The sequence below is a fragment of the Pristiophorus japonicus genome, chromosome 10 (assembly GCF_044704955.1).
Source record: "Pristiophorus japonicus isolate sPriJap1 chromosome 10, sPriJap1.hap1, whole genome shotgun sequence".
NCBI lineage: Eukaryota > Metazoa > Chordata > Chondrichthyes > Pristiophoridae > Pristiophorus > Pristiophorus japonicus.
The window spans coordinates 65,150,354-65,177,078 of record NC_091986.1 but is presented as its reverse complement, the minus strand read 5'-3'; the positions used below and the strand labels follow the sequence as shown (position 1 = coordinate 65,177,078).

The 26,725-nt window shown below is 46.5% G+C and overlaps 1 protein-coding gene across 13 annotated transcripts in view; it reads right to left on the bottom strand.

Annotated features, from left to right (window-relative positions):
* The window catches only part of LOC139275001 (zinc finger protein 462-like), a 189,675-nt gene that overhangs the window by 108,077 nt on the left and 54,873 nt on the right, over positions 1–26,725 (bottom strand). For 2 of the 13 annotated variants that reach the window (XM_070891836.1, XM_070891839.1), the window contains 3 exons: positions 20,483–20,643; positions 8,707–8,895; positions 3,742–3,841 (listed from right to left, as the gene is read on the bottom strand). The exons of 8 other annotated variants lie outside the window; for them this stretch is intronic. In XM_070891836.1, coding sequence (XP_070747937.1) covers positions 8,847–8,895; positions 20,483–20,643 — 210 coding nt within the window. In that variant the 3' untranslated portion in view covers positions 3,742–3,841; positions 8,707–8,846. Of the gene's footprint in view, positions 1–1,157; positions 1,216–3,741; positions 3,842–8,706; positions 8,896–20,482; positions 20,644–26,725 lie in introns of all 13 variants that reach the window. 3 more of the 13 variants (XM_070891837.1, XM_070891848.1, XM_070891850.1) reach the window with 3 other exon arrangements.

Genomic DNA, 26,725 nt, shown 5'->3' with positions numbered 1-26,725 from the left:
ATTCAGATTAACAGAAATAAATCTAACACAGGAATAGATTTCCACATAAATCTAGCATAGAAAATCTAAAACCTTACAAAATATTGAACAAAATACACAATATAAATGTTTACATTTATCTGGATCCATGTGCACTAAAGTTACTGCGTAGTATCTGTACAGCACTCTACAAAACTGTATTTCCGCTGTGGATTTTTCTCAATTTTGCAAAAATTCTGCTTGAGGATGATCACTGTCCTGTCCTTTCAGCCTCATCCTATTATCTTTTTCGTCCCTTTTCTCTCCCCCACCACGCCCCCCCGCCTTCCTCCTCCCCCTTTCTCTCTCCCCTCCCCCATCTCCCTTTGAAAAGTTCAGATTACGTGTTTTGGCTCAGTTTTAAACATCCTGGTCATATCGCTTCTCCTCTAAAGTAGTAGTTTTGCTTTGGACTTTTTCTTGCTCTCAGATCAGCCTCTATAACACAAGTCTCTATCTGTTGTTCACTGAACCTCTTTGGGCTGGAGAATATATGGAATAAAACCAGTACTTGGAACAATAAGTACTGATTTTATTTCACTCAACATTAAAGTTAACAGTGTTACATTCAACTCGTTTGCATAGAATCACAAAACTGAAATATACACACTAGCTCCATGACTTGCAAGTGAAAATTCATTTTGGGGACTGAGATTTGTTGGTTGGTTATGAAGCTGAAGGGTTCCCAAAAATTCCCATGAGTCCCTCTCCCTGAAAATTAAAGAAAAGCTCCTCTTGGACTGTTAAAAATGAGCTTTGGATTTGAGTTAAGATCTAAGTTTTAAAAGGAAAAAGGCAAAAGGGGGTCAACCTCATAGAACCACCCCCACCCCCTCACCAGTGTTTGGATTTTTTGAAAAGAGAATTCAAAATGGACCTAAATTACAGAAGCCTGAGATCCCCTAAACATCTTTGGGAAGGAGCATATCAATTTTAAGATTCTACAACATTTTGGCTGCGAAAAAGAGTTACCGAATACAGGAGGTGGGGCTAACCTCTGTGAAGCAAATTCATGTATTAAGGATCCCAGACTGTCTGGGGGAACTATGCAGCACCAATTCAGCCCTGAAGAGATAATTAAATTACCAGCCATTATCTAAACTACAGAACTCATCCAAAATATGCAAGAAGCCAATTACCCAATCAACCACGATGGAAATCATGGGTCCAACTCGATGGCCAGGAAACTGGGCAATCCTAAAACAATGCAAAACCAATGATAGCACATTATCACACCCTAATCGAGTTACAGCTGACTAGCCCACCAAAAACACTGACAAAGGAGACATTTGAAAATCAATGGATAGAACAGTTTAAACAAAGCCCAAGAACTGATTTGGCGTGAAGATAGGGAAGCCTGTTTTAGTATAATTGAAGGCCTGTTCTGGCAGTTAGGGGTGCTTCTAGAGACACCACTAAGGTAGCAGTCTCGTTGCATAAGTTTAACACCAGCCTCGAAAAGTGGGACCCCAAAACATCGGCGAAAGGAATCTCTAAAACCCAGAAGGACAGCACCACGACAGCAAATAGGCTTTCAAAACGACTTTCGGAAAGTTTCGGACTATCGCGACCAATCAAACGGTCAACCGGAACCAACCCAACAAAACCGAAGAAAAACCGAAGATTTTTCCACTCTACAAGCTGGTCCTACGCTAGCAAGGGGTAAAACATTACCTAACAGAACTTTTAAGACCACCCTGACCAAGGAAAAGTGAATACTCACCCCACAGGTCCAATACGCACCTTACCGCATCAGCAGGCTCAGCCCAACTGAAGAAGTAACGCAAGTTGAAGTCTCCAACGAGGTCTAGGGTAAAGACTACAGAACCCGGACAACTAAGGCGAACCCCAGAGTTTGGAACAGGACCAGGACAACTAAGGCGAACCCCGGAGTTGGAACTGTCAAAAGGGAATTGGTGAGCATGGTCCCTGAAAGCTCAGAGTTCGAACATAGCTAGATAGTGGGTCTGGGAGGTTGGGTTTTTCTTACTGTTCCTACCTCTGTTGATGTTCTTTGTGTGTTTTCCCCTTCCAAGTTTAGTGCATAAGTATTTTGGGAGGCGGGAGGACTGTGTTCTTTTAATATGCTATATGTGTTATGTGTTCTTCCCAAATATCGAACATTAGAGTTGTCATTTCTCCCTATTTGTACCTGATTACTGTGATTATTAAAAACGTGCCCTTTTACTCTGTTTGAACACAATAAAACCAGTTTTGCATCCTACCCAACTGACTCTGCCTCAGTTTCTCACAACCCCCAAATCAGTCCTCAGTCTAGAATCCAGGGTGTGGGGTGCCTCGAAAACACCAAGGAGTCAGAGAAACCTGACCAAAACACCACCCCCTACAAAGCTGGGACAAAGAAAGGATAGAGGCAACTCACATTCCTTAATGGAGAACATTAAAATGATTCATCTTTATAATAGTGCTAACAAACTGAAACCTACGATAAATAGAATAAGTCAAATTATGTAATAAGATGCTTTCCTCATGAGCACAATACAGAATTTGGCTAAAGTATAGATACATTGCTTTTACTTGATCAAAAAATGAATTGCTACTATTATATGCGAAGAAGAAATGAGTGCCAATTCGCAGCATGTCCATTGCTCCTGCCAGCAAGATTGGTAAGCACTGCATAGTTAGTCTGTGTCAGCTGTCAACTTCATCATCACCTGACCACAACTCCAGCTACTGGACATGCCACAGACTCCAGATGGGATTTTTACCTTTTTTTATATATGAGATGTTATATTTTAATTGAACAGAGTACCACAGTCAACCAGCTGTAGAGGTGAGTGCCAAGGTAATATATGCTCGCCACCAATGATTTTGTTGACATCTCCACGGAGGCAAGTAGTTTGTTTCCGCCAGCCAATATAGTTGAATGGTATTATGGCACTGTAGGTACAGTGAATTGAGTAGCAGCACTTGTAAAAAAAAGACTGTTGCCTCATCTACCCAAATGTATTCTGACATAATCTTGCTGTTATAGGTAGCGTTTTGGCTTTTGTTAGTAAGTGTGCCAGTTCCATAGCTGTTTACACCTTTCATCGTGTATAACTTTAATACTGCAATTCCAAGAATGTTACAAATTAAGAAATGACTCTGGGTCTACATATTTCTGGAATTATGTTTTAGAATTTTGAATTAAAATTTTGCAGGAATTTGTTACTGATATGCGCTGGAAGAAATGCATGTTGTTGATACTGTGGTGTGGATTAAGCAATGGATAACTTTGTATATGTAAACTTCTCACATAATAACTACTCAGAAATTGTAAGTGCACGTGCACATTTCACATATTCTAGTTCGTGCAAAATTTGGTTTGAGACTTTTCCAGTCTAGCCAGATCTTCCCTGAAAGGGGATGGTCCCAGGTTGGACTCCAATTTACAGTTCTAACCTTAGCACTGCCTGTGGTTACTGCTCCTATTTGAAAATGGCTTCTCTAGGGAATTTTACTGCTATCAATTTTACTGGCATCATTTTGCTTAATTGGAACCCTCCCTGTAAACTATTTGTGATAAAAGTGATCAGGCCCAAGTTCACAACGGTGAATTCCCAGATGGTAATTTCAGATTGCAGGCTGCCAATGGAAGGTGCTGAGCAAAGATGTGCTTTGAAGTGGGGCGGGGGGGGGTGGGGAAAGAGAAGAGGGAGAAAGGAGGGGGAAAAAAAATACAAAATCAAGCCAAAAACAAAAAAAGCAGCATGTCACTACCTGCACTTCCTAGCAGTAGTTACAGAGCAGCATAGAAGAGGCTTGGGAGCAGGTCACTTTCCCACCATCTCAGCTAGGCAATATTACATGCATGGGCAACCTAAAAGAGGGGTAAAAATAACTTTTAAAACAGGGATAGAAATGAATATAAATAAAATTACTCAGTACTGCTTTGCCATCCAAGTTTGAACATAAAGAGGAAGAAGAGAGGAGATAACCAGGTGTATCTCATGCAACTAGTAATTTGTTTGTCATCTATTGGTAACAAATTTAAGATTTTTTTAATAAAGTAAATGCATTCTAGGTATATAGAAATTACCACAAGGAAACAGGATGTTCGGCCCAACTAGTTTGTGGTGATATTCGACACATGAGCAGCAGTCCTAATCCCATGTACCTTTATCCCTTTATTCCTCTTTCGTTCAACCACTTATCTATCCTATTCTTAAATGTTGACATGTTCTCTGCTTCTATCACCAACTCTGGTGGTACATCCACAGCCTCATAATCCTCTGTGTAAAAACGTTTCACCTGCTCTCTGTGCCAAATCTTTTACATTTAATCTTGTATCTCTGTCCCATCCTTCTAGACCCCTTGATCACTGGAAACAGTTTGCTTCTATCCATTCTGTTCCATCTGTTCATAATTTTAAACATCTCTTATCAAATCACGTCATAATCTCTCTGTTTTCACAAAAACAATCTCAGTTTATTCAAGTCTTTATATTTCCCGTATCAGGCATCACCCTGGTGATTGTGTGCTTTACTCTCTATTGTCTCAACATCCTTCCTATGTCGCAGAGCCGAAACTGTACTCAGCACTCCAACTGTGGTATTACTACGGTTTTACATCAAAACTTTTTTCCCTATACCTCTTGCCATAAAACCCCTGTAATCCATTGTTTTTTAAAGCCTTATCCACATATGGTGATGTTTTTTGAACACCTTGTAAACCTGAATCCTCAAATAATTTTGCTAGTTCACATTACCCAGATTTCCCCATTTAAAGCACAATAATTTAAAAAAAATATACCAGTCACAGTTATGAACATGGAATTCCATCTGTCATGCTATTGCTCATTCCACCAAATACTCCAAATTGCTGACTTATCCAGGATCATCGAGGAATGCAGATTAACCCTAGGCTTCTCTTCTCCACGACAAACCGTCTTCTTAACCTCGCAACAACATGCATTTATATAGCACCTTTAATGTAGTAAAACCGTCCCAAGGTGCTTCACGGGCAAGTTATCACATAAAATTTGACACCAAGCCACATAAGGAGATATTAGGTCAGGTGACCAAAGGCTTGGTCAGAAACATTTAAGGAGCATCCTGAAGGAGGAGAGAGGTGTAAAGAGGCAGAGGGACTTAGGAAGCAAATTCCAGAAGTCAGGGCCGAGACAGCTGTCAATGGTGGAGTGATGAAAAGCGGGGGATATACAAGATGTCAAAATTGGAGGAACACGGAGATCTCGAAAAGTTGACATCATCCCTTTCCTTGACTCATCTGTCCTTGCAAACTACCGCCCCATCTCCAAGCTCCCTTTCCTCTCCAGTCTTTTGAATGCGTTGTCGCCTCCCAAATCTGTGCCCAACTTTCCCGCAATTCCATGTTTGAACCTCCTATCAGGTTTCCGCCCCTGCCACAGCACTTATATACTATCACTCCTCATCCTTGCCACCGCACTGAAACAATCCTATCAAAGTCACAAATTACATCCTATGTGACTGTGATGATGGTAAATCATCACTCCTCATCCTTCTCGTCCTGTCTGCAGACTTTGACACAGTTGACAACACTATGCTCCTCTAATGCCTCTCCTCCATTGCCCAGCTGGGTGGGACTGCCTTTATCTGGTTCCATTCCTATCCTGTCCATCAGAAAATCACCTGCAATGGCTTCACTTCACGTTCTCTCATGGTTACCTTGAGTTCATAGAATCATACAGCACAGAAGGAACCCATCATGCCTGTGCTTTTGTATTCTATGCATTGATTAATAAAACAAAGGATCCTATATGCTTTTTAAAAAAACGTCTTCTCAACTTGTCCTGCCACCTTCAAAGATTTGTGTATGTGCACCTTATTCTTCCGAACAAAATCCATGACTTCATACTTCGGTGTTAAATTTCATCTTCCATGTGTCTGCCCATTTCATCAATCTGTCTGCATCCTCCTGAAGTCTCCTCATTGTTTACTACATTTCTGAATTGTGTGACATCTGCAAACTTTGAAATGATGCCCAGGTCAGGTCATTAATATAAGAATATAAGAAATAGGAGCAAGTGTTGGCCATTCGGTTCTCAAACCTGCTCCACCATTCAGTAAGATCATGGCTGATCATCTACCTCAATTTCACCTTTCTGCACTATCCCCATATTCCTTGGTTCCCTTAGTATCGAAAACTCTATTGATTTATGTCTTGAATATACTCAACAACTGAGCATCCACAGCCATCTGGGATAGAGAATTCCAAAGATTCACAACCCTTTGAGTCAAGAAATATCAAAAAGAGCAGTGGTCCTAATACTGACCCCTGGGAAACATCGCTGTACACTTCCCTCTAGTCTGAAAAACAATCATCCATTTACCACTACTCTCTGCATTCTGTCCGTTAGTCAATTTTGTACCAATGCCACCACTGTTCCTTTTAAACCCATGGGCTGTAATTTTGTTTACCAGTCTATTATGTGCAGCTTTGTCAAACGCCTTTTGAAAGTCCTTAGACACATCAACCACATTACCTTAATCAATATGCTCCTCTTTATCTATGTTTATCATTCAATATTGCTACTACTTCCTTCTTTACTGCTACATTGGCAGCATCTGCCACTTAGCCCCCTCCTATATCTCATCTTTTTCCTGCCCCTTGTTGACATCATCCATAAACACAGTATCAGATTCTACATGTATGCTGATAACAGCGAGCTCTACTTCACCATCACCTCTCTCGACCCTCCCACTGCCTTGGATTTCTTGCGCTGCTTGTCCAACATCCAGTATTGAGTGAGCAGAAATTTCTTCCAATGAAATATTAGGAAGACTGAAGCCATTGTCTTCAGTCCCCATCACAACTTCATTCCCTAGCCACGACTCCATTGCCTGGCCATTGTCTGAGGCTGAAACACAGCTCGGCAGACACGATGACATCCACCTGTGCCATAAACATCAATGCGTCTGTGCACACAGAGGCCGAACTCCAAGCCATCATCAACACCTTCACCGAGGCGTACGAGAGCATGGGCCTTACACTAAACATCCGTAAGACAAAGGCCCTCCGCCAACCTGACCTCGCCTCACAGCACTGCCTCCCAGTCATCAAAATCCACGGCGCGGCCTGGGACAACGTGGACCATTTTCCATACCTCAGGAGTCTACTATCAGCAAGGGCAGACATCGACGACGAGGTCCAACACCGTCTCCAGTGAGCCAGCTCAACCTTCGGTCGCCTGAGAAAGAGAGTGTTTGAGGACCAGGACCTCAAATCTGGCACCAAGCTTATGGTCTACAGGGCAGTAGTGATATCCGCCCTTCAAATGGCTCAGAGATGTGGACCATATATAATAGACACCTCAAAGCGCTGGAGAAGTACCACCAGCGCTGCCTCCGCAAGATCCTGCAAATCCACTGGGAGGATAGAAGCACCGTCAATGTTCTCGATCAGGCCAACATCCCCAGCATCGAAGCACTGAACACACTTGACCAGCTCCATTGGGCGGGTCACATTGTCCGCATGCCCGACACGAGACTCCCAAAATAAGCGCTCTACTCGGAACTCCTACACGGCAAGCGAGCCCCAGGTAGGCAGAGGAAACATTTCAAAGACCCCTTCAAAGCCACCTTGATAAAGTGCAACACCCCCACCGTCACCAGGGAATTCCTGGCCCAAGACCACCCTAAGTGGAGGAAGAGCATCCGGGAGGGTGCTGAGCACCTCGAGTCCCGTCGCCGAAAGCATGCAGAAAACAAACGCAGACAGTGGAAGGAGTTTATGGAAAACCAGACTACCCACCCACCCTTTTGTTCAACCACTGTCTGCCCCACCTGTGACAGAGACTGTAATTCCGTATTGGACTGTCAAGACACCTGAGAAGTCACTTTTAGAGTGCAAGCAAGTCTTCATCATAGGCAGTTCCTCGAAATTGAGGATGGAACATCTATGATTCTATGAACCCGACTGTTCACAATCGTGGGGTCTTATTTGACCTAACCTGAGCTTCTGACCCGACATCCTCTCCATCACCGAGACTGTCTATTTGCAGTCCATAATGTCACCAGTCTCCACCCCGCCATAGATCTGCTGCTGCTGAAATCCTCAATCATGCTTTTGCTATCTCTGGACTCTAACTATTCCAATGCACCCCTGGCTGGTCTCCCACCTTGCATCCTCCGAAAATCCAAAAATTGGTTGCCTGCATTCTGTCCTCTTGCACTCCCCGATTTTCATTCCTCAACCATTGACAGCGGTACCTTCAGCTGCCGAAATCCAAAGCTCTGGAATTACCTTCCTAAAATCTCCACCTTTCTTTCCTCCTTTAAGATGTTCCTTAAAACCTACATCTTTGATGAAGCTTTTAGTGATCTTTCCTAATAGCTCTTTACGTGGCTCAGTGTCAAGTTTTCTTTGATAATGTTCCTGTAAAGTGCCTTGGGACAAAGGCGCTATGTAAATACATGTTGTTGTTTTTAATATCCCCGACAGCTTCCTTTGGTCCTCAGAATCATTTACTATGCCTCCTATTTTAGAATTGTCATATGAATATACAAAAGTATCAGACAGAAAAAAAACAACTGTCTATCCTGCCATTCCCTACCCACCCTGGAGCCATGTAATTTCCTGGGAAATTAAATACCTGGACGAATTAAGGAAAAAAAATCTGGAAAATTCCTCTCCTACTTTTTAGGTGATCAAAACTAGCCCAGGAGACCACATTGATCCAGACTTGTATTACAGGGTACCTACCTCTTGTGGTTTAACTGAGATCTTCACTTTTTTATTCTATTCCTCTATTGATTTGGTTTGTCAAGACACCATTTGACCCTGTTCTGCTTTTATATGTTCAAATAGGACTGCATAGACCATTCTCATCCATTTCGATCTTCTCAAAGGTCAGATATCATACCCCACCAGACACTGGTTGGAGCTGTGATCCTAGACAAAAAAAGTGAATAATAGTGCTGTAGATTAACATCTGGACTCAGGCTTAGACATGATTAGGCTGTACTTGTATCTACCTTGTTACTAGTTATCACAGCAGCACTGGTTTTTTTTTTAACATTTTTGTTTATTATTTATAAAAATATTGGCGATGGGGAAAAAAGGCCGTTTGACTGGTGGACATAAAAGATCCCATGGCACGACTTCAAGAAGAGCATGGAGTTCTCCTAGTGTCTTGGCCATTCTTCCTCTTTCAAAAGACCAGGAGGAACAGATTATCTGAACATTCATTCATTTGCTGATTGTGGGACTCGTTGTGTGAAAATTGTCTGCCACAGTTGCATGAGTAACAACAGTGACTGCACTTCAAAAGTAATTCACTGCTTCTAAAGGACTTGGTTGTCCCAAGGATGTGAAAGGCACTATACAAATGTTCTTTCTTTCGTTTTCATACAGATTAACTGTGTAATGTGATAATACAGAGATTACACCTTAAATAATGCTCATAGCTCAATAGAAACGCCCTCATAAGAACCTAAGAATTAGGAACAGGAGTAGGCCATCTAGCCCCTCGAGCCTGCTCCGCCACTCAACAAGATCATGGCTGATCTGGCCATGGACTCAGCTCCGGCCATGGACTCAGCTCCACTTACCCGCCCGCTCCCCATAACCCTTAATTACCTTATTGGTTAAAAATCTATCTATCTGTGATTTGAACACATTCAATGAGCTAGCCTCAACTGCTTCCCTGGGCAGAGAATTCCACAGATTCACAACCCTCTGGGAGAAGAAATTCCTTCTCAACTCGGTTTTAAATTGGCTCCCCCGTATTTTGAGGCTGTGCCCCCTTGTTCTAGTCTCCCCGACCAGTGGAAACAACCTCTCTGCCTCTATCTTGTCTATCCCTTTCATTATTTTAAATGTTTCTATAAGATCACCCCTCATCCTTCTGAACTCCAAGGAGTAAAGACCCAGTCTACTCAATCTATCATCATCTCCGGAATCAGCCTAGTGAATCGTCTCTGTACCCGCTCCATAGCTAGTATATCCTTCCTTAAGTAAGGTGACCAAAACTGCACGCAGTACTCCAGGTGCGGCCTCACCAATACCCTGTACAGTTGCAGCAGGACCTCCCTGCTTTTGTACTCAATCCCTCTCGCAATGAAGGCCAACATTCCATTCGCCTTCCTGATTACCTGCTGTACCTGCAAACTAACTTTTTTTTGGGATTCATGCACAAGGAGTCCAGGCAGCGGGCGGTCGAGGGGGCCGTTCAACCTGACTGCCTGCCTCTCTTCCGCTCTTACATCCGGTCCAGGGTGTCCTTGGAGATGGAACACGCGGTGTCCACCGGTACGCTCGCGGCCTTCCGCGAGAGGTGGGCACCGGAGGGACTGGAGTGCATCATCACGCCCGGCAACCAAATTTTAATTTGATTTTACGTTTTAAAGTTTAATTTGTTTTAATTGCCGGTGCTTTTAGTGTCCCCCTCCCCTTTTATAGGGGGCACTGGAAAAAAAAAATGTGATTTTAGTGCCCAAAAAAAACCACAAAAAAAAACACAAAAAAGAAAAAAAGGGCCTTGTAAATGTCTGGTGTGTCATCCAGGTCGGGTGGCACGGATTAATGTTTTATGTTTTTCAGATAAACTCCAAAAAGAGTTTCATGCACAAGGACCAATTATGGAGCAGTGGGGGCGTGGCCTATTCAGTTGGAGCTCTGCTGCTGAGAGAGAAGGAGCTACCTGCTTTACTCCTGCCGAGGAAGGCCCGGAGTGAGCCCTGAGACCAGCCCAGGAAGAGGAGGAAAGGGCTGGTTTGCTACCCATTCAACATCCGGAGGGAGAGGAGGAGCGCAGAAACATTTATTATTTACCACAACTACAGAGAGTTGGAGAGAGGGGGAGAAAACAACAACCTGTGTGGAAGGAGGGAGATTCTACAACATTCTACAGGTGGGTGTTGGTGCATTTCCCCGAAAGACATTGTTGTATCGGTGGGGGGAAGAAAGAAGACTTTGAGGGCCGGAACATCGCGGGGGGTGTGTGTGTGTGGAAGTGTGTGGGGGCCTTGCTTACAACTAGGCCCCACACACCATTGAAACACCCCTCCCCCATTGCCTAGCCTGGGATAGCTGGAGCTACCAGGCTGATAACTATTGATTACCCTGGTTAACATCGTTGGGAGTGTGTGCCTGTGTGGCTCCAGCTGCCCCAGGTGAAGACATCTTCTCCCCCCACCCGAAGACCACCCCAAAGACTGTGTTTTTGTTTTTGTTTTTGCCATCTGGGGAGTGCACCCACCCATCGCTGTGAGGGGAGACCTGCCCTCGCAGCCTCCCTCTTTCCCACACGCCCTCGCAGCCTCCCTCTTTCCCACACCCCCTCGCTCTATCTCTCTCTCTCTGTCTCTCCCCTCTCTCTCTGAGAGCCCTTCCTCCTAATTTTTTAATTAAAAAAAAACAACTAAAACAACTGAGCAGAGGGAGCAAGGCCCCTCCCCAATTGCCAACTAGGGGAAAGGTGTGCCTCGTTAAGAGCTCCTCTGCTCATACATTGAAACGAGGGCAATTAAGGCCATTAAGGCCTGTGACTTTGGGATGGGTGTAGCCCTTAAAGGGACCCCGTGATGGCGACCCCATCCACGCCGGTGGCAGGGCCAGCAAGGACATATGCGCAGGTGGTGACCACATCCACGGCACCTCCTGCGCCACCTGCTGCCCTGCCACCTTTCAGACTTATCACCAAGAAACACGGGGTCAAGAGCGACACTCACCCCACAATGAGCATCGAGGAGTGCGTGCGGGCGATGGCTGGGGTAGTCGGCCCCTCGGCCATTGTCGCAGCCTCAAAGATGTCTGGGAAGGCTGTGTTCTTTCTGGGGTCGGAGTGGGCGGTGTCCCTGGCCCTTGAAAAGGGGCTCACGGTGGGCGGGACGTTTCTGCCGGTGGACCCTCTCGAGGCCACCGCGCAGAGGGTCATCATTTCAAATGTCCCGCCCTTTGTTCCCGCTGAGCTCCTCCTCCCTCACCTACACCAACTGGGGGAGGTAAGGACGGGGATCAACCCCATACCGCTCGGCCTCAGGGAGAACAGCCTGCGCCACGTGTTCTCCTTCCGCCGCCAGCTTTTTGTCCGGCTGGCGCGGGAGGAGACGACGGAAGGTCATTTTAATGTGGTGCACGAGGGGACTGCCTACCGCGTCTTCTAGACATCGGACGGCGTGCGGTGCCATGCGTGAAGGGAGGTGGGGCACGTCTGCAAGAACTGGTTGTGGAGGTGTTCTTCAGTCTCGTAACCCGTGATGAGGATGTTGTCCTGAAAAACCACCGTCCCTGGAATCGACTTGAGGAGGCTTTCCATATTTCGTTGGAAGTTCACGGCGGCCGAGCGAATCCCGAATGGACATCTGTTGTACTCAAACAACCCCTTGTGTGTCGTGATGGTAGTCAGCTTCTTTGACTCACTCGCCAGCTCCTGGGTCATGTAAGCTGAGGTCAGGTCCAATTTTGAAAAAAGTTTGCCACCGGATAGCGTCGCAAAGAGGTCCTCCGCTCTCGGTAGCGGGTACTGGTCCTGGAGTGACACCCGATTGATGGTGGCCTTGTAATCATCACATATCCTGACCGACCCATCCGCCTTGAGCACCGGCACAATCGGGCTCGCCCAGTCACTGAATTCGACTGGCGAGATGATGCCTTCCCTCAGCAGGTGTTCCAATTCACCTTCTATCTTTTCCTGCATCATGTACGGCACCGCTCTGGCCTTATGGTGTACTGGCCTGGCGTCCGGGTTTATGTGAATCATTACCTTGGCCCCCATGAAAGTGCCAATGCCGGGTTGAAATAATGAGTCAAATTTGTCCAGGACCTGTGAGCATTATACTCGCTCTACAGAGGAAATTGCATTGACATCGCCCCATTTCCAGTTCATGACAGCAAGCCAACTCCTCCCCAGTAATGCGGGACCGTCCCCCGGGACAACCCAGAGTGGCAACCTGTTCTCCGAATCGTTGTGGGTCACGACTACCGTGGCACTGCCTAGCACTGGAATGATCTTCTTTTATATGTCCGTAGCTGTGCATCAATCGGCGATAATTTTGGCCTCCTGGCCTTGGACGGCCACAACTTTTCGAACTGTTTGATACCCATCAGGGACTGGCTGGCCCCTGTGTCTAGCTCCATTGATATTGGGATGCCACTGAGGAGCACTTTCATCATTATCGGTGGCGTCCTGGTGTATGAACTATATACGTGCTCCACATGAACTCGCTGAACTTCAGCTTCCAGCGATTTCCCCCAGCGTTCATTTCTGCAATTCTGCAGATATTTTGCTCATCTCTGCAAACTCCGGCTGAGTGTGTGCCTCCACGCCTCCAACATGAGCTGCTGTTGGAAACAAAAGGTCCCTTTGCCAATCGATCGTCCCTGACTGCCCCTGTGATTGTCCTTGAGTGCGCCATTACTGTCCCTTGCAATGGCGTGAATCGCCGTTCAACTTGCCATTGTCTCTGTCGAACTCCCTCTCTGGGTTCGACTGCATGTTGGGGCATGCCCGACTGCCCTTGTCTGCCTGGAGAACTGTGTGTTGCTTTAACAATGTTGAATCTCTGTCCCAACCATTCCTTAACACAGTACCTCTCGTCTGATCTGCTAGTGGCCATGCTCACGTGGTTTAAATCCCAGTTTCTCGTCGCCATTGATATGTCCTTACTACACAGTATAAATGCGCACGAGGCCCATGCTTGAGAGAAGGTCAGTCTGTGACTTGTCCTTTATTCCTTGGCACCCAAGTGATGGAAGTGGATGGAGCTTCCCCCTTTATATCTGAAGGTCCAGGTTAGGAGTGTCTCCCACAAGTTCACCACGTAGTGGTCATTGTTCACAGTGTACAACTTGGGTCAGATTATATATGGGTTACAATGCTGGTTGAATACATGACATCGGGCTATGTTTTAGCCTCTCTCCTCCGCCCCCAGCAATGGTATTCTTACCTCTGTATGGAATGTTGTGGGTCTGGGCCCCATTCCAGAGAGACTTGAGCGAGTGGTCCTGGTGGTGGAGGGGCAGGGTGCTACACTGTCGTTTCTCAGATCAGCCATGATCTTATTAAATGGTGGAGCAGGCTCGAAGGGTCAAATGGCCAAATCCTGCTCCTATTTCTTGTGTTCTCTTGTGGGCGTTAGGCCGGAACCCTGTTCATCCTCTCAAGTGGATGAGGAGGGTCCCGTGGCACGGTTCAAGGAAGAGCGTCACAAGTTCTCCTGCTGCCCTGGCCAATATTTTATTTAAAATTTCTTCTTGCCAACTTTGCCTAATCTCACTCACTATACGTTTCTGCAATTCTCAATCCGTTGCCTGGATGTTGAACAGGAAGAGTGTAGGTGGACTGTTCTGTTGATGCATTTTGATTAAAAAAAAACGCCAAGTAATTATATTCTAAATGGAAATAGATTTGGTGCTGTGGGAGAGCAGAGGGAATTATGGGCACAGATTCATGGGACATTAAAGGCTTTAGGTTCATAAGGCTGTGAAAAAAGCTAATGGAATTCTGGGTTTTATCACGAGGTGTAGAATATAAAAGCCAAGAGGTAATGATGAGCATATATAAAGCCTTTGTAAGACCCTCAGTTTGGGCACGGTATGCTATATTAGGTTCCACGCTACAGGAAGGATATTAAGGCTTTTTAATTGGCTACAATGTAGATTCACTAGGTACTGCCTGGTGTGAAGAAATACAATGAAAGGCTTGAAATATTGGGTCTCTGTTCGATAGGACAATGCAGATTAATACAGATGTTTAAAATGATGAAATGATGGGCCTGCGGAGATTGAAGCAAACTTGTTCCAGAGGTTGAGAGAGTCAAGCACGAGGGGCCATAGATACACGATTGAATGTAAGAGATGTAGCACAGAGGACTGGAGAAAGGTCTTCACACATGTGCACAACTTGCATTTACACACTGTCTTTGCCACAGTAAAACGTTCCAAGGTGCTACACGGTATCGCAATCAGTCAGAAATTGACACTAAACCACGTAAAGAGATATTCGGACACATGATCAAAAGCTTGGTCAGAGGCAGGTTTAAGGAGCGTCTTAAAGGAGGACTGAGAGGTAAGAAGGCTGAGAGATTAAAGGGATTGCAGAGCTTGGGGTCTCAGCAGCTGAAGGCACAGCCACCAATGGTGGCACGATTAAAATCGGGGAGGTGCAAGAGGCCAGAACTGGGTGAGTGCAGATATCTCAGAGGGTTGTAGGGCTGGAGGAGGTTACAGAGCTAGGGAGGGGTGAGGCCAGGGAGGGAATTAGAAGACAAGAATTAGAATTTTAAAATCGAGGTGATGCCGGACCGGGACTCAGTGCGAGTTATAATATCAGTAGAAGAGTTTTGGATGGGCCCCAAGTTTATGTAGGGTGAAAGATGGGAGGCTAACCAGGAGAGCGTTGGAATAGACAAGTGAAGAGGTAACAAAGGCATGGATGAGGGTTCCAGCATCATCTGAGCTGAGGCAAGTGCGGAGACAGGTGATGTTATGGAGGTGTAAATAATTGGTCTTGGTGATGGATATGTGGTTGAAGCTCATCTCCGGGTCAAATATGACACCAAGGGTGTGAACAGTCTGGTTTAGCATGAGACAGTGGTCAGGGATTGTGATGGAGTCAGTGTCTAGGGAATGGAGTTTGTGGCGGGGACAAAAGACATTAGCGCCTAAGAATCCCTCTAGCCCAATGTCGGGCGGGCGCTAAACTTAGCGACAGAAAACGTTTAGCGCCGGGCACAGCAAAATTCAGTTTTTGCGCCCTGAGAGGGGAGTGGAGCACTAAGGGAAGTGTTCCACACTTCTCTTAGGGCGCTAGGCCGGGTGCACTGAATATCCCATGCTAAAAAAACAGCTTCATAGCGACCTAAGAGAGACGTCCCTGCAAAAAAAATAATTAGAACAAAAAACATTCTCCATACATTACTCATCCGAAATAAAGATAAATCACAAAAAAACAAAAATATCAATCTTACCTCATGCAGTCATTCCTTCCCTAGTAGTATAGAAACATAGAAAATAGGTGCAGGAGTAGGCCATTCGGCCCTTCGAGCCTGCACCACCATTCAATATGATCATGGCTGATCATGCAACTTCTGTACCCCATTCCTGCTTTCTCTCCATACCCCTTGATCCCTTTAGTCATAAGGGCCACATCCAACTCCCTTTTGAATATATCTAATGAATGGCCTCAACAACTTTCTGTGGTAGAGAATTCCACAGGTTCACAATTCTCTGAGTGAAGAAGTTTCTCCTCATCTCGGTCCTAAATAGCTTACCCCTTATCCTTAGACTGTGGACTTCCCCAACATCGGGAACATTCTTTCTGCATCTAACCTGTCCAATCCCTTCAGAATTTTATATGTTTCTATGAGATCCCCTCTCGTTCTTCTAAATTCCAGTGAATATAAGCCTAGTCAATCCAGTCTCTCCTCATATGACAGTCCTGCCATCCCGGGAATCAGTCTAGTGAACCTTTGCTGCACTCTCTCAATAGCAAGAATGTCCTTCCTCAGATTAGGAGACCAAAACTGAACACAATATTCAAGGTGTGGCCTCACCAAGGCCCTGTACAACTGCAGTAGGACCTCCCTGCTCCTATACTCAAATCCTCTCGCTATGAAGGCCAACATGCCATATCGCCGGGGGGCAGCATGTAGATGAGAAATAAGAGGGGGCCAAGGATAGATCCTTGAGGGACACCAGAGGTAATGGTGCATAAGCAGAAAGAGAAGCCATTACTACGACTGGATAGTTAGGAATGGAACCAAGTGAGGGCAGTCCCACCCTCTCAGAGGGTTGTAAATCTGTGGAATTCTCTGCCCCAGGGAACTGTGGAGGCTGGGTCATTGAATATATTTAAGGCGGAGATAAAAACATTTTGAGCGATAAGTGAATAAAGGGTTATGGGGAGCGGCAGGGAAGTGGAGCTGAGTCCATGACCAGATCAGCCATGATCATATCAAATGGCGGAGCTGGCTCGAGGGGCCAGGTGGCCTACTCCTGCTCCTATTTCTTATGCTCTTATGTTCACCCAGCATGACGGCAGAGAAGGAGTGTTGAAGGAGGATGGGTTGGTCAACCACGTCAAAGGCTGCAGGCAGGTCAAGAAGAATGGAGAGGGATAGATTACCATGGTTAGAGATGGAGGAGTTAGTTTGCAAGGATGAAGGGGTCAAGGGTGGATCTTTTGAGGAGAGAGGTGATGACAGAAAATTTGAAGAGGAGAAGGAACTGTTAACAATATCGCTAACATGGGGCCAGTAAGGGAAGTTGGGTGGTCAGCGGTTTGGTGTGAATAGGTCGAGGGAGCAGGAGGTGGGCCTCATGGACAGGATGAGCTTGGAGAGGGCATGACGGGAGATCGGAAACTGGAGAAAGTTGGGAGATCAGGGCCACGGCAGGGGGGAACCTTAGAGGAAGTTTGGCCCGGTGGGCTAGGGGAAGGGAGGGAAGCGGCATAGGCAGCTGAACGGATGGTCTCAATCTCGGAGACAAAGTCTTCCCTGAGCTCCTTGCACATTGTTGGAGGTAAGGGTGGAGGAGGCAGGGAAGAGGGGTTTAAGAAAATGGTTTGTAATGGGGAAGTGAAGCCGAGGGTTATCTTTGCATTCCAGGATAATCCAGGAATAGTAAGTAGTTAGGGCCGAGTAGCGCTTTATGTGGTCCAGCCAGATCTGGTGATGAATGGCTAAACCAGTCCACCATAAACCATCGAGTTTGCGTCCCTTGAACTTAAGGGAGCAGAGATGTGTGCTATACCAGGAGGAACGATCAAGGTGGGAGACAATAATAGTTATTATTGGGGACAGGGGTATCAAAGGTGGTGGTGAGAGTATGATTGAACAGATCAGGAGCTGCAGAAATTTCACAGTGAATGGAGGGCCAAAGGCTGGAGAGTTGGGAATTTGAAAGGGCAATTGCCTTCTTCACCGCCTGCTGTACCTGCATGCCAACTTTCAATGACTGATGTACCATGACACCCAGGTCTCATTGCACCTCCCCTTTTCCTAATCTGTCACCATTCAGATAATATTCTGTCTTTGCGTTTTTGCCACCAAAGTGGATAACCTCACATTTATCCACATTATACTGCATCTGCCATGCATTTGCCCACTCACCTAACCTGTCCAAGTCACCCTGCAGCCTCTTAGCATCCTCCTCACAGCTCACACTGCCATCCAGCTTAGTGTCATCTGTAAACTTGGAGATATTACATTAAATTCCTTTGTCTAAATCATTAGTGTATATTGTAAATAGCTGGGGTCCCAGCACTGAACCTTGCGGTACCCCACTAGTCACTGCCTGCCATTCTGAAAAGGACCCGTTTATTCCTATACTTTACTTCCTGTCTGCCAACCAATTCTCTATCCACATCAATACATTACCCTCAATACCATGTGCTTTAATTTTGCGTACTAATCTCTTGTGTGGGACCTTGTCAAAAGCCTTTTGAAAGTCCAAATATACCACATCCACTGGTTCTCCCTTGTCCACTCTACTAGTTACATCCTCACAAAATTCTAGAAGATTTATCAAGCATGATTTCCCTTTCATAAATCCATGCTGACTTGGACCGATTCTGTCACTGCTTTCCAAATGTGCTGCTATTACATCTTTAATAATTGATTCCAACATTTTCCCCACCACCGATGTCCGGCTAACCGGTCTATAATTCCCTGTTTTCTCTCTCCTTTTTTAAAAAGTGGGGTTACATTAGCTACCATCCAATCCATAGGAACTGATCCAGAGTCTGACCACCAATGCATCCACTATTTCTAGGGCCACTTCCTTAAATACTCTGGGATGCAGACTATCAGGCCCTAGGGATTTATCAGCCTTCAATCCCATCAATTTCCGTAACACAATTTACTGACAAATAAGGATTTCCTTCAGTTCCTCCTTCTCGCTAAACCCTCCATCCCCTATTATTTTCGGGAGGTTATTCGTGTCTTCCTTAGTGAAGACAGAACCAAAGTATTTGTTCAATTGGTCTGCAATTTCCTTGTTCCCCATTATGAATTCACCTGATTCTGACTGCAAGGGACCTACATTAGTCTTCACTAATCTTTTACTCTTTACATATCTATAGAAGCTTTTGCAGTCAGTTTTTATGTTCCCTGCAAGCTTACTCTTGTACTCTATTTCCCTCCTTCTAATTAAACCCTTAGTCTTCCTCTGCTGGATTCTAAATTTCTCCCAGTCCTCAGGTTTGCCGCTTTTTCTGGCCAATTTATATGCCTCTTCCTTGAGACAATAGATGGGAGTCCAAAGTTAAAGTCAGAGGTCCCGTGGTGGAAAAAGATCAACGTAGTTGTGGTGGAGTTAGCTTAGAACATCGACAAAGATTCGGGGAGAGGTGTGGAGGGAGTCAAGAAGCTATTTGAGGGGTGGAGTACCAGAGGGCGCACTGCTGGAGGTATTTCCATTAGGATGAACATACAGAAGGTGTGCAGAAACGATCACAGGGCAGGAAAACGGCGGCAAAGTTGGAAACCACCTCAAGATACAGAAGCAGCAGAGAAAGCTGATGGCCGAGAAGAATGAATTTCTGGGCCACACTGTAGCAAAATAAAGATGAAAACCCAGTAAGACCAATAGGACAGTCATAAACCCAGCAGCGAACAGCAGCTGTGGGGGATCGGCTGTAGCTAGACAACATTACCTTGAAACTTAAGCAACTGAATCGCAGCTTAGAGACAGCTGCTGAGTCTTACAGTGTAGTCCAGTGGAGAAGGATAGGCTTGGCGTCCAGAGAATCTAGGAATTTGGAAGCCAAATTTGAGCAAAGATCCAGGGATCACGGAGTAAAACAAAGAGTAGCCAAGGTTGGGGGATGGGCCGTGGGCCCAGGTAACTTTAAACTATCAGCTTGAACTTGTAGTTAGGGCTAGAATGCACCCACTGTTAGAGCCAGGGGGACTTAAACAGTGGAATAGAGGAGATTGGGGGAGAAAAGGCAAAGGGTGGCCAAGGCTAGAGTTACACAGCAAAGGAGCTCCCTATGGAGCTGCCAGCCCAGGAGCCATCTTGAATCCTCAACCTCACAGAGCTGTGATGGTGTGGAATTCACTTTCGTGGTTAGTGGGCGAGGCCAAAACTATGTAGATTTTCAAGATTAGATTGGATAGGTGATAGATTGGTTTGTTTGTGTTTTGCAACTTGTATGTATTTCCATCTGTTGATCTCATCATCATTAACAGTCCCTCGAATCGAGGATGACTTGCTTTAATGAAGAACCTAATATTCCAGATCCCAAACTACATCCTGAAGGATGCCTGTGCGTGGATTTTTTTAATGTGGGGTGACCGTTGCACACCAGCCACCACACGGGCTTGACAGAGCTAGGTCTTGGTCCAGTGGCAAGGATTAACCAAGACAACTGGAGACCAGCTCTGCTGCACGGACCTAGTGCGCACACATATCGCAGTGTGGGCTGGTCCGTGCTGCCCCTGGGCCCTGAACTCGCGCCTCTCCTGGGCCCCGATCACGTCCCCCTATATTCTCTCGCCGCTCCTTCCTCCCGACCTCGCCGCTCCTATACCTGCCTACACTCCAATCAGTGACCCAGATCTTGGTGACATCCCTCTTCACTGCTGTTGCTCTCCTGCTCCAGCACGTGCTGCTCCCTGGAGTGGTATGCTGCCATGCTGCTCCTTCCGCTCCCCGGCCTGCTCCGATGGTGCTCACAGGCCGGGGGTCGATCTATGGTGCACAGAAAGCATGAGTAATTGGGAGAGTAGTCACATTTACCACCTACAGATCTTGGATCATAGATGTCAGCCTCAGCTCACTCTTGTCTTTAAGTCACAAAGTTGTGGGTTCATGTCTCACTGTAAGAATTAAGCCCATAATCCAGGCTGACACTCTGGTTAAATCCTGAGGAAGTGCCACAGTGCAGAGCTGCTGAGAGGTTAAACTGGGAATGAGGGGGTTGACTTATGAGGAAAGGTTGAGGAGATTGGGCCTCTACTCATTGGAATTCAAAAGAATGAGAGGTGATCGTATCGAAATGTATAAGATTATGAGGGGGCTTGACAAGGTGGATGCAGAGAGGATATTTCCACTGATAGGGGAGACTAGAACTAGGGGGCATAATCTTGGAATAAGGGGCCGCCCATTTAAAACTGAGATGAGGAGGAATTTCTTCTCTCAGAGGGTTGGAAATCTGTGGAATTCACTGCCTCAGAGAGCTGTGGAAGCTGGGACATTGAATAAATTTAAGACAGAGATAGACAGTTTCTTAACCGATAAGGGATTAAGGGGTTATGGGGAGCGGGCAGGGAAGTGGAGTTGAGTCCATGGTCGGATCAGCCATGATCGTATTAAATGGCGGAGCAGACTCGAGGGGCCGTATGGCCTACTCCTGCTCCTATTTCTTATGTTCTAGGCCCTGTCTTCTCCCTCAGATGGACAGGCAAGGTCCCATTTGAGCTGGTGCTATGTGTGCCTACAAAACAACAGTGAATACACTTCAAAACCAATTAACTGGCTGTGAAGTGCTGAGGGTGTGAAAAGTGCTGTATAAATTTACGGATTTGTTTCCTTCTATTCTTTAATTCACAGATGGACAGAAACCAACTCTGAATGAAGACACAGCATATCCGATCTTGTGTGCAGTCCCACATCCGTGTCAGGATCTGGCCAGCAGTTCTTGTGCCTAGACAATCCAGAGAGGTTTGAGTATTATGAGCAGGTCCTCTGTACTGAGGGACTGACCGGCGGGCGTTCATATTGGGAGGTGAAGATCACAGAATATGCCACGTGGTGGGGAATTGGAGTTAGCTACAGGAGCATAGTCCGCAAAGGCCAGGGCAAAGAACGTGAATTGGGAATGAACAATCAGTCTTTGTGTCTCTACTCAGTTGAGGATGAACTTTCTGCTCTCTACAAGGCCAAAGTGACCTATCTAACCACTGGACACCCCACCAGAGTGGGAGTGTACATGGATTTTGAGGCTGGAACGGTCTCGTTTTACAGTGTGTCCGACAGGAAATTCACCCTGCTACACACCTTACTGCAGCAAGCATTCATCGAGCCCCTCTACCCAGCTCTGGGGGTTGATGTCGAAACATCACTGTCTTTGTCTTTTTAAAAGACGAGCGAATCTCCTGTGTCAAAATACTGCGGATGCTGGAAATCGGAAGTAAAAACAGAACTTGCCAGAAACACTCAGCAGGTCAACGGGGCAAGGAGTAATTATAGAGGAGAGTATAGCTTGTAAACCAGGCAAGGATAATTGTAGAGGGTCTGGGGATAAATTCGGGGCATTTGCACCTCCCGTTAGCGCTAATGGGGCATAAGCGACTTTTCTCCTGTTAACGTCTCCCGCAAAATTCCGCAGGAGATTAGTGGTGGCGATAACTGGTCGTGCCCTGTTCTGTTGCGTCGGCGATGACGACATCATCATCGTGTGCAGTGCCCCATTTTCACTCCGCAGCAAAAATTCGGTAGCGCCCCCTGAAACTGCGACGGGCGATACCAACAGCAGCTTCAGGGGTCGCATATGGCGCTCGGGGGGGGGCTGAAAATTAAAGGGGAGGGGGGGATTTGTAAAAAGAAATGTCCAACTTAATGGCTTCGTTGATGGATCGCGGGGTCCGTGCTGCGATCTTGCAGCCCGGCACTCCGCTTGTGTGTGGGCTGCAGCCATGGCATCCCGCTCCCTGATGGTCCAGGTAGGGACCTATTTCCCCTCCCCCCCCGCAGAGTCGGCAGAGCTTGGCCCTCCCCTTTAATGAAGTGCTTCTGACACAAAGTGAATTTGGATTTTTCCTGCCCACGCTCCAAACGGCGACCTGGGTCCTGATGACATTACCCATTCGCCCACCTCGAAGCGGTCGCACACTTGTGTCAGCTCGCGCTGGAATCTGCAGTGGCTGCTCCGGCTCTTTTTGAAGCCCCGACCTGCGGAGATGTTCTCTCGCAGGTCAGGGTAGCCCACAATGTCCTACGGCTCGGTGCTCCAGCTCTTTTTGAAGCCCTGACCTGCGGAGATGTTCGGGGTAGCCCATGATAGCATTAAGCAAATACCTGGATTACACTATTGTATAAGTAGATATTGGACTGTCTGAGTCATCTTTGGCATGTAAGGGATGTGGGATTGCCTTAAAAGAGAAACTGATCCCACTGAACCTGAGATGGTATCTAAGGCAAGACCCTAAGAGATATTAACCTCAAGGGTCAGTTTCCAAATGTATGCTGATGACACCTGTCACTTGGGAGCGAAAGTCCATATTTCTGAAATGCTTCGCTTTTGGTGCAGTCTGGAGATGACACATGCTGGCTGGGTTAAATATTGAAGCAGCTTTCTGACTGAAGTTTGGATCAAAGCAGGATGTCTCACAAAAACAGGATGCTAGACGACATGCAGCCATTCAAATGTGTCAATCTGATCACCTGTGTGTTTACAGTTATTCATGGCAAGGGTTGATTGCAGCAATGAGACCCGATTTCAGGACAATGGGTAGCTGGTCATTTAGTCTACATCATCTCTATGTTAATTTAGTCTACATCATCTGTATGGTAACTATTTGTAGGTACCATTGATACTCTACATGGAATCGAAAACTTGATTTTGTATAAACTCCTGCTGATCACCTGGCTTGTGTACTGTAATTCATGAAGCAGTTAGACGTGATTTCAGGACAATGGTCATTTAGTCTACATTGTCTGTATGTTAATACTATGATTTTGTATAAGAGTGATTGATACTATGATTTTGTATAAGAGTGAGGAGAGACATCAGTTTGTCGGCACTCGAGATTGGAAGGTGTTTGTCTCACAAGTAGAGAGCGTATGCTGTCTTTATGAAGTGAATCTCTCAGTAACTTTCATACTGGTTTTGTGTAGTATGAATGTTTAAAATAAACGACCTAATCCTGCTATTTCTACAACGGAGTGTGTGTGTAATTCCGACATTTAAAGCAACTAAGCAAAAAGAGTAAGACAGCTGCCCAACAACACCCAGCATTACCTATCCAGCATTAACCTCGATTCCATGACTACTTCAGTGTCTGACATCAAGTTGTCGATGATGGTTGGTAAAACACACCTCTTATTCAGCTTCTGCCAAAAACTCTGTACCTTGCCCTTGAGTTGCCATCCCTCTCTGCATCAGATTTAACCAGAAGGTACTCAACCAAGCTGGATTCAGAACTGGCTGGCAGGATGTAGACAATAAGTAGTTATAGATGGATTTGCATCTGTTTGGACACCTATCACCAGTGGTGTCCCACAGGGATTGGTGTTGGGACTGTTGCTCTTTATTATATTTATTAATGATCTGGATTGTTGGGGCCACACTCTGCAAATTTGCAGATGATACCAAGCACTGTGCAAGTGTTAGAACTGTAGATGATGCTCGTCTGCTTCTGGCAGATCTTAATGTGTTGGGAGATTGGGCTCAAGACTGGAAAATGATGTATAACTTACATAAGTGTAGTGTTATGCATGTGGGCAGGGCAAATGCTCAACATTCATACACCCTTCAGGCGAGAGTTGGATTTGATTCTGGCTGGGTCGGAGATCACCTCTTATAGAAATTAGGATCTCCTGGACTAGTTTCGATCACCTAGATGAGTCGGAGAGGAAATTCCCAGATCTTTTTTCCCAAATTGGCCTGTTTTTTTGGTCTCTGCCAGGAGATCACATGGTTTCAGGTAGGGTGGAGTGTATCGCAAACCTCAGGAGTCTATTATCAGCAAGGGCAGACATTAACGACGAGGTTCAACACCGCCTCGAGTGCGCCAGCGCAGCCTTCAGCTGCCTGAGGAAAAGTGTTCGAAGATCAGGCCCTCAAATCTGCCACCAAGCTCATGGTCTACCGGTAGTGATACTCGCCCTCCTGTATGGCTCAGAGACGTGAACCATGTACAGTAGACACCTCAAATCGCTGGAGAAATACCACCAACGATGTCTCCTCAAGATCCTGCAAATCCTCTGGGAGGACAGAAGCACCAACGTTAGTGTCCTCCATCAGGCCAACATCCCCAGCATCGAAGCACTGACCACACTCGACCAGCTCTGTTGGGCGGGCCACATTTTTCACATGCCTGACATAAGACTCCCAAAGCAAACGCTCTACTCAGAACTCCTACATGGCAAGCCAAGGTGGGCAGAGAAAACATTTCAAGGACACCCTCAAAGCCTCCTTGATAACATACAACATCCCCACCGACACCTGGGAGTCCCTGACCAAAGACCGCCCTAAGTGGAGGAAATGCATCCGGGAGAGCGAGTCGCATTGCCGAGAGCATGCAGAAAACAAGCGCAGGCAGCGGAAGTGCGTGCGGCAAACCAGTCCCACCCACCCTTTCAACGACTGTCTGACCCATCTGTGACAGAGACTGTAATTCCCATGTTGGACTGTTCAGTCATCCCGTATTGGACTGTTCAGAACACCAGTGGCAGGTCGAGGCCATAAAAGGAGTGGAGGTGCGGTGGCCTGGGAGCATCGTGGAGACCATTTCAGGGAGTAGCGCCAGCTGGTGCAGGAGGGCCACGGCAGCGAAGAATGACGTCAGCAAGGTCCAGGTCGGTGATTGGAACGTGGGCAGACACAGCGAGAGACTGTGGAGGGATGTGATCGGGGCCCAGGAGAGGCATGAGTTCGGTGCCAGGAGCAGCACGGGCCAGCCCACAGTGCGATGTGTGTGTGCACTAGGTCCGTGTAGCAGAGCAAGTCTCCAGTCGTCTTGGATAACCCTTGCTACTGGACCAAAACCTAGCTCTGTCAAGCCCTTGTGGTGGCTAGTGTGTAACACACACCACACGTTAAAAAATCCACGCACAGGCATCTTCCACCCTTCAGAATGTAGTTCGGGATCTGGAATATTAGGACCTTCATTGAAACACCTGTGAACTCATCCCTTTTTGGTGTGGAAGCAAGTCATCCTCGTTTCGAGGGACTACCTATGATGATGATCGCAATTGTGTGGGACAGGCTCGATGGACCAGATGGTCTTCACCTGTTTGTATGTTTGTAAGTATTTCTATGCAAGTCTAAGGACAGATCTAGCAGCCCTAAAATGGGCATCCCTGAGACATTGGGATTTCAGCAGCAGAAATATATGCCACCAGAATCTAACTTCATGGTTTGACAAACTCCTAACTCCTTGATTATCATCAAGCAAGGAGACCAACCCTGGGTCAATGGCAGTTGTTGAAGGGCAATCATAGGCAGTCCCTCAGATTCGCGGAAGATTTGCTTCCACTCTTAAAATGAGTCCTTAGGTGGCTGAACAGTCCAATACGAGAACCACAGTCTCTGTCACAGGTGGGACAGATAGTCGTTGAGGGAAGGGGTGGGTGGGACAGATTTGGCGCAGGCTCTTTCCGCTTCCTGCGCTTGATTTCTGCATGCTCTCGAGGTGCTCAGCGCCCTCCTGGATGCGCTTCCTCCACTTAGGGTGGTTTTTGGCCAGGGACTCCCAGGTGTCAGTGGGGATGTTGCACTTTATCAGGGAGGATTTGAGGGTGTACTTGTAACTTTTCCTCTGCCCACCTTTGGCTCGTTTGCCGTGAAGGAGTTCCGAGTAGAGCACTTGTGTTGGGAGTCCCGTGTCTGGCATGCAGACAATGTGGCCTGGTCGAGGATGCTAATGTTGGTGCGTCTGTCCTCCCAGGGGATTTGTAGGCTCTTGCAGAGACATCATTGGTGGTATTTCTCCAGCAACTTGAGGTGTCTACTGTACGTGGTCCATGTCTCTGAGCCATACAGGAGGGGGGTATTACTACAGCCCTGTAGACCATGAGCTTGGTGGCAGATTTGAGGGCCTGGTCTTCA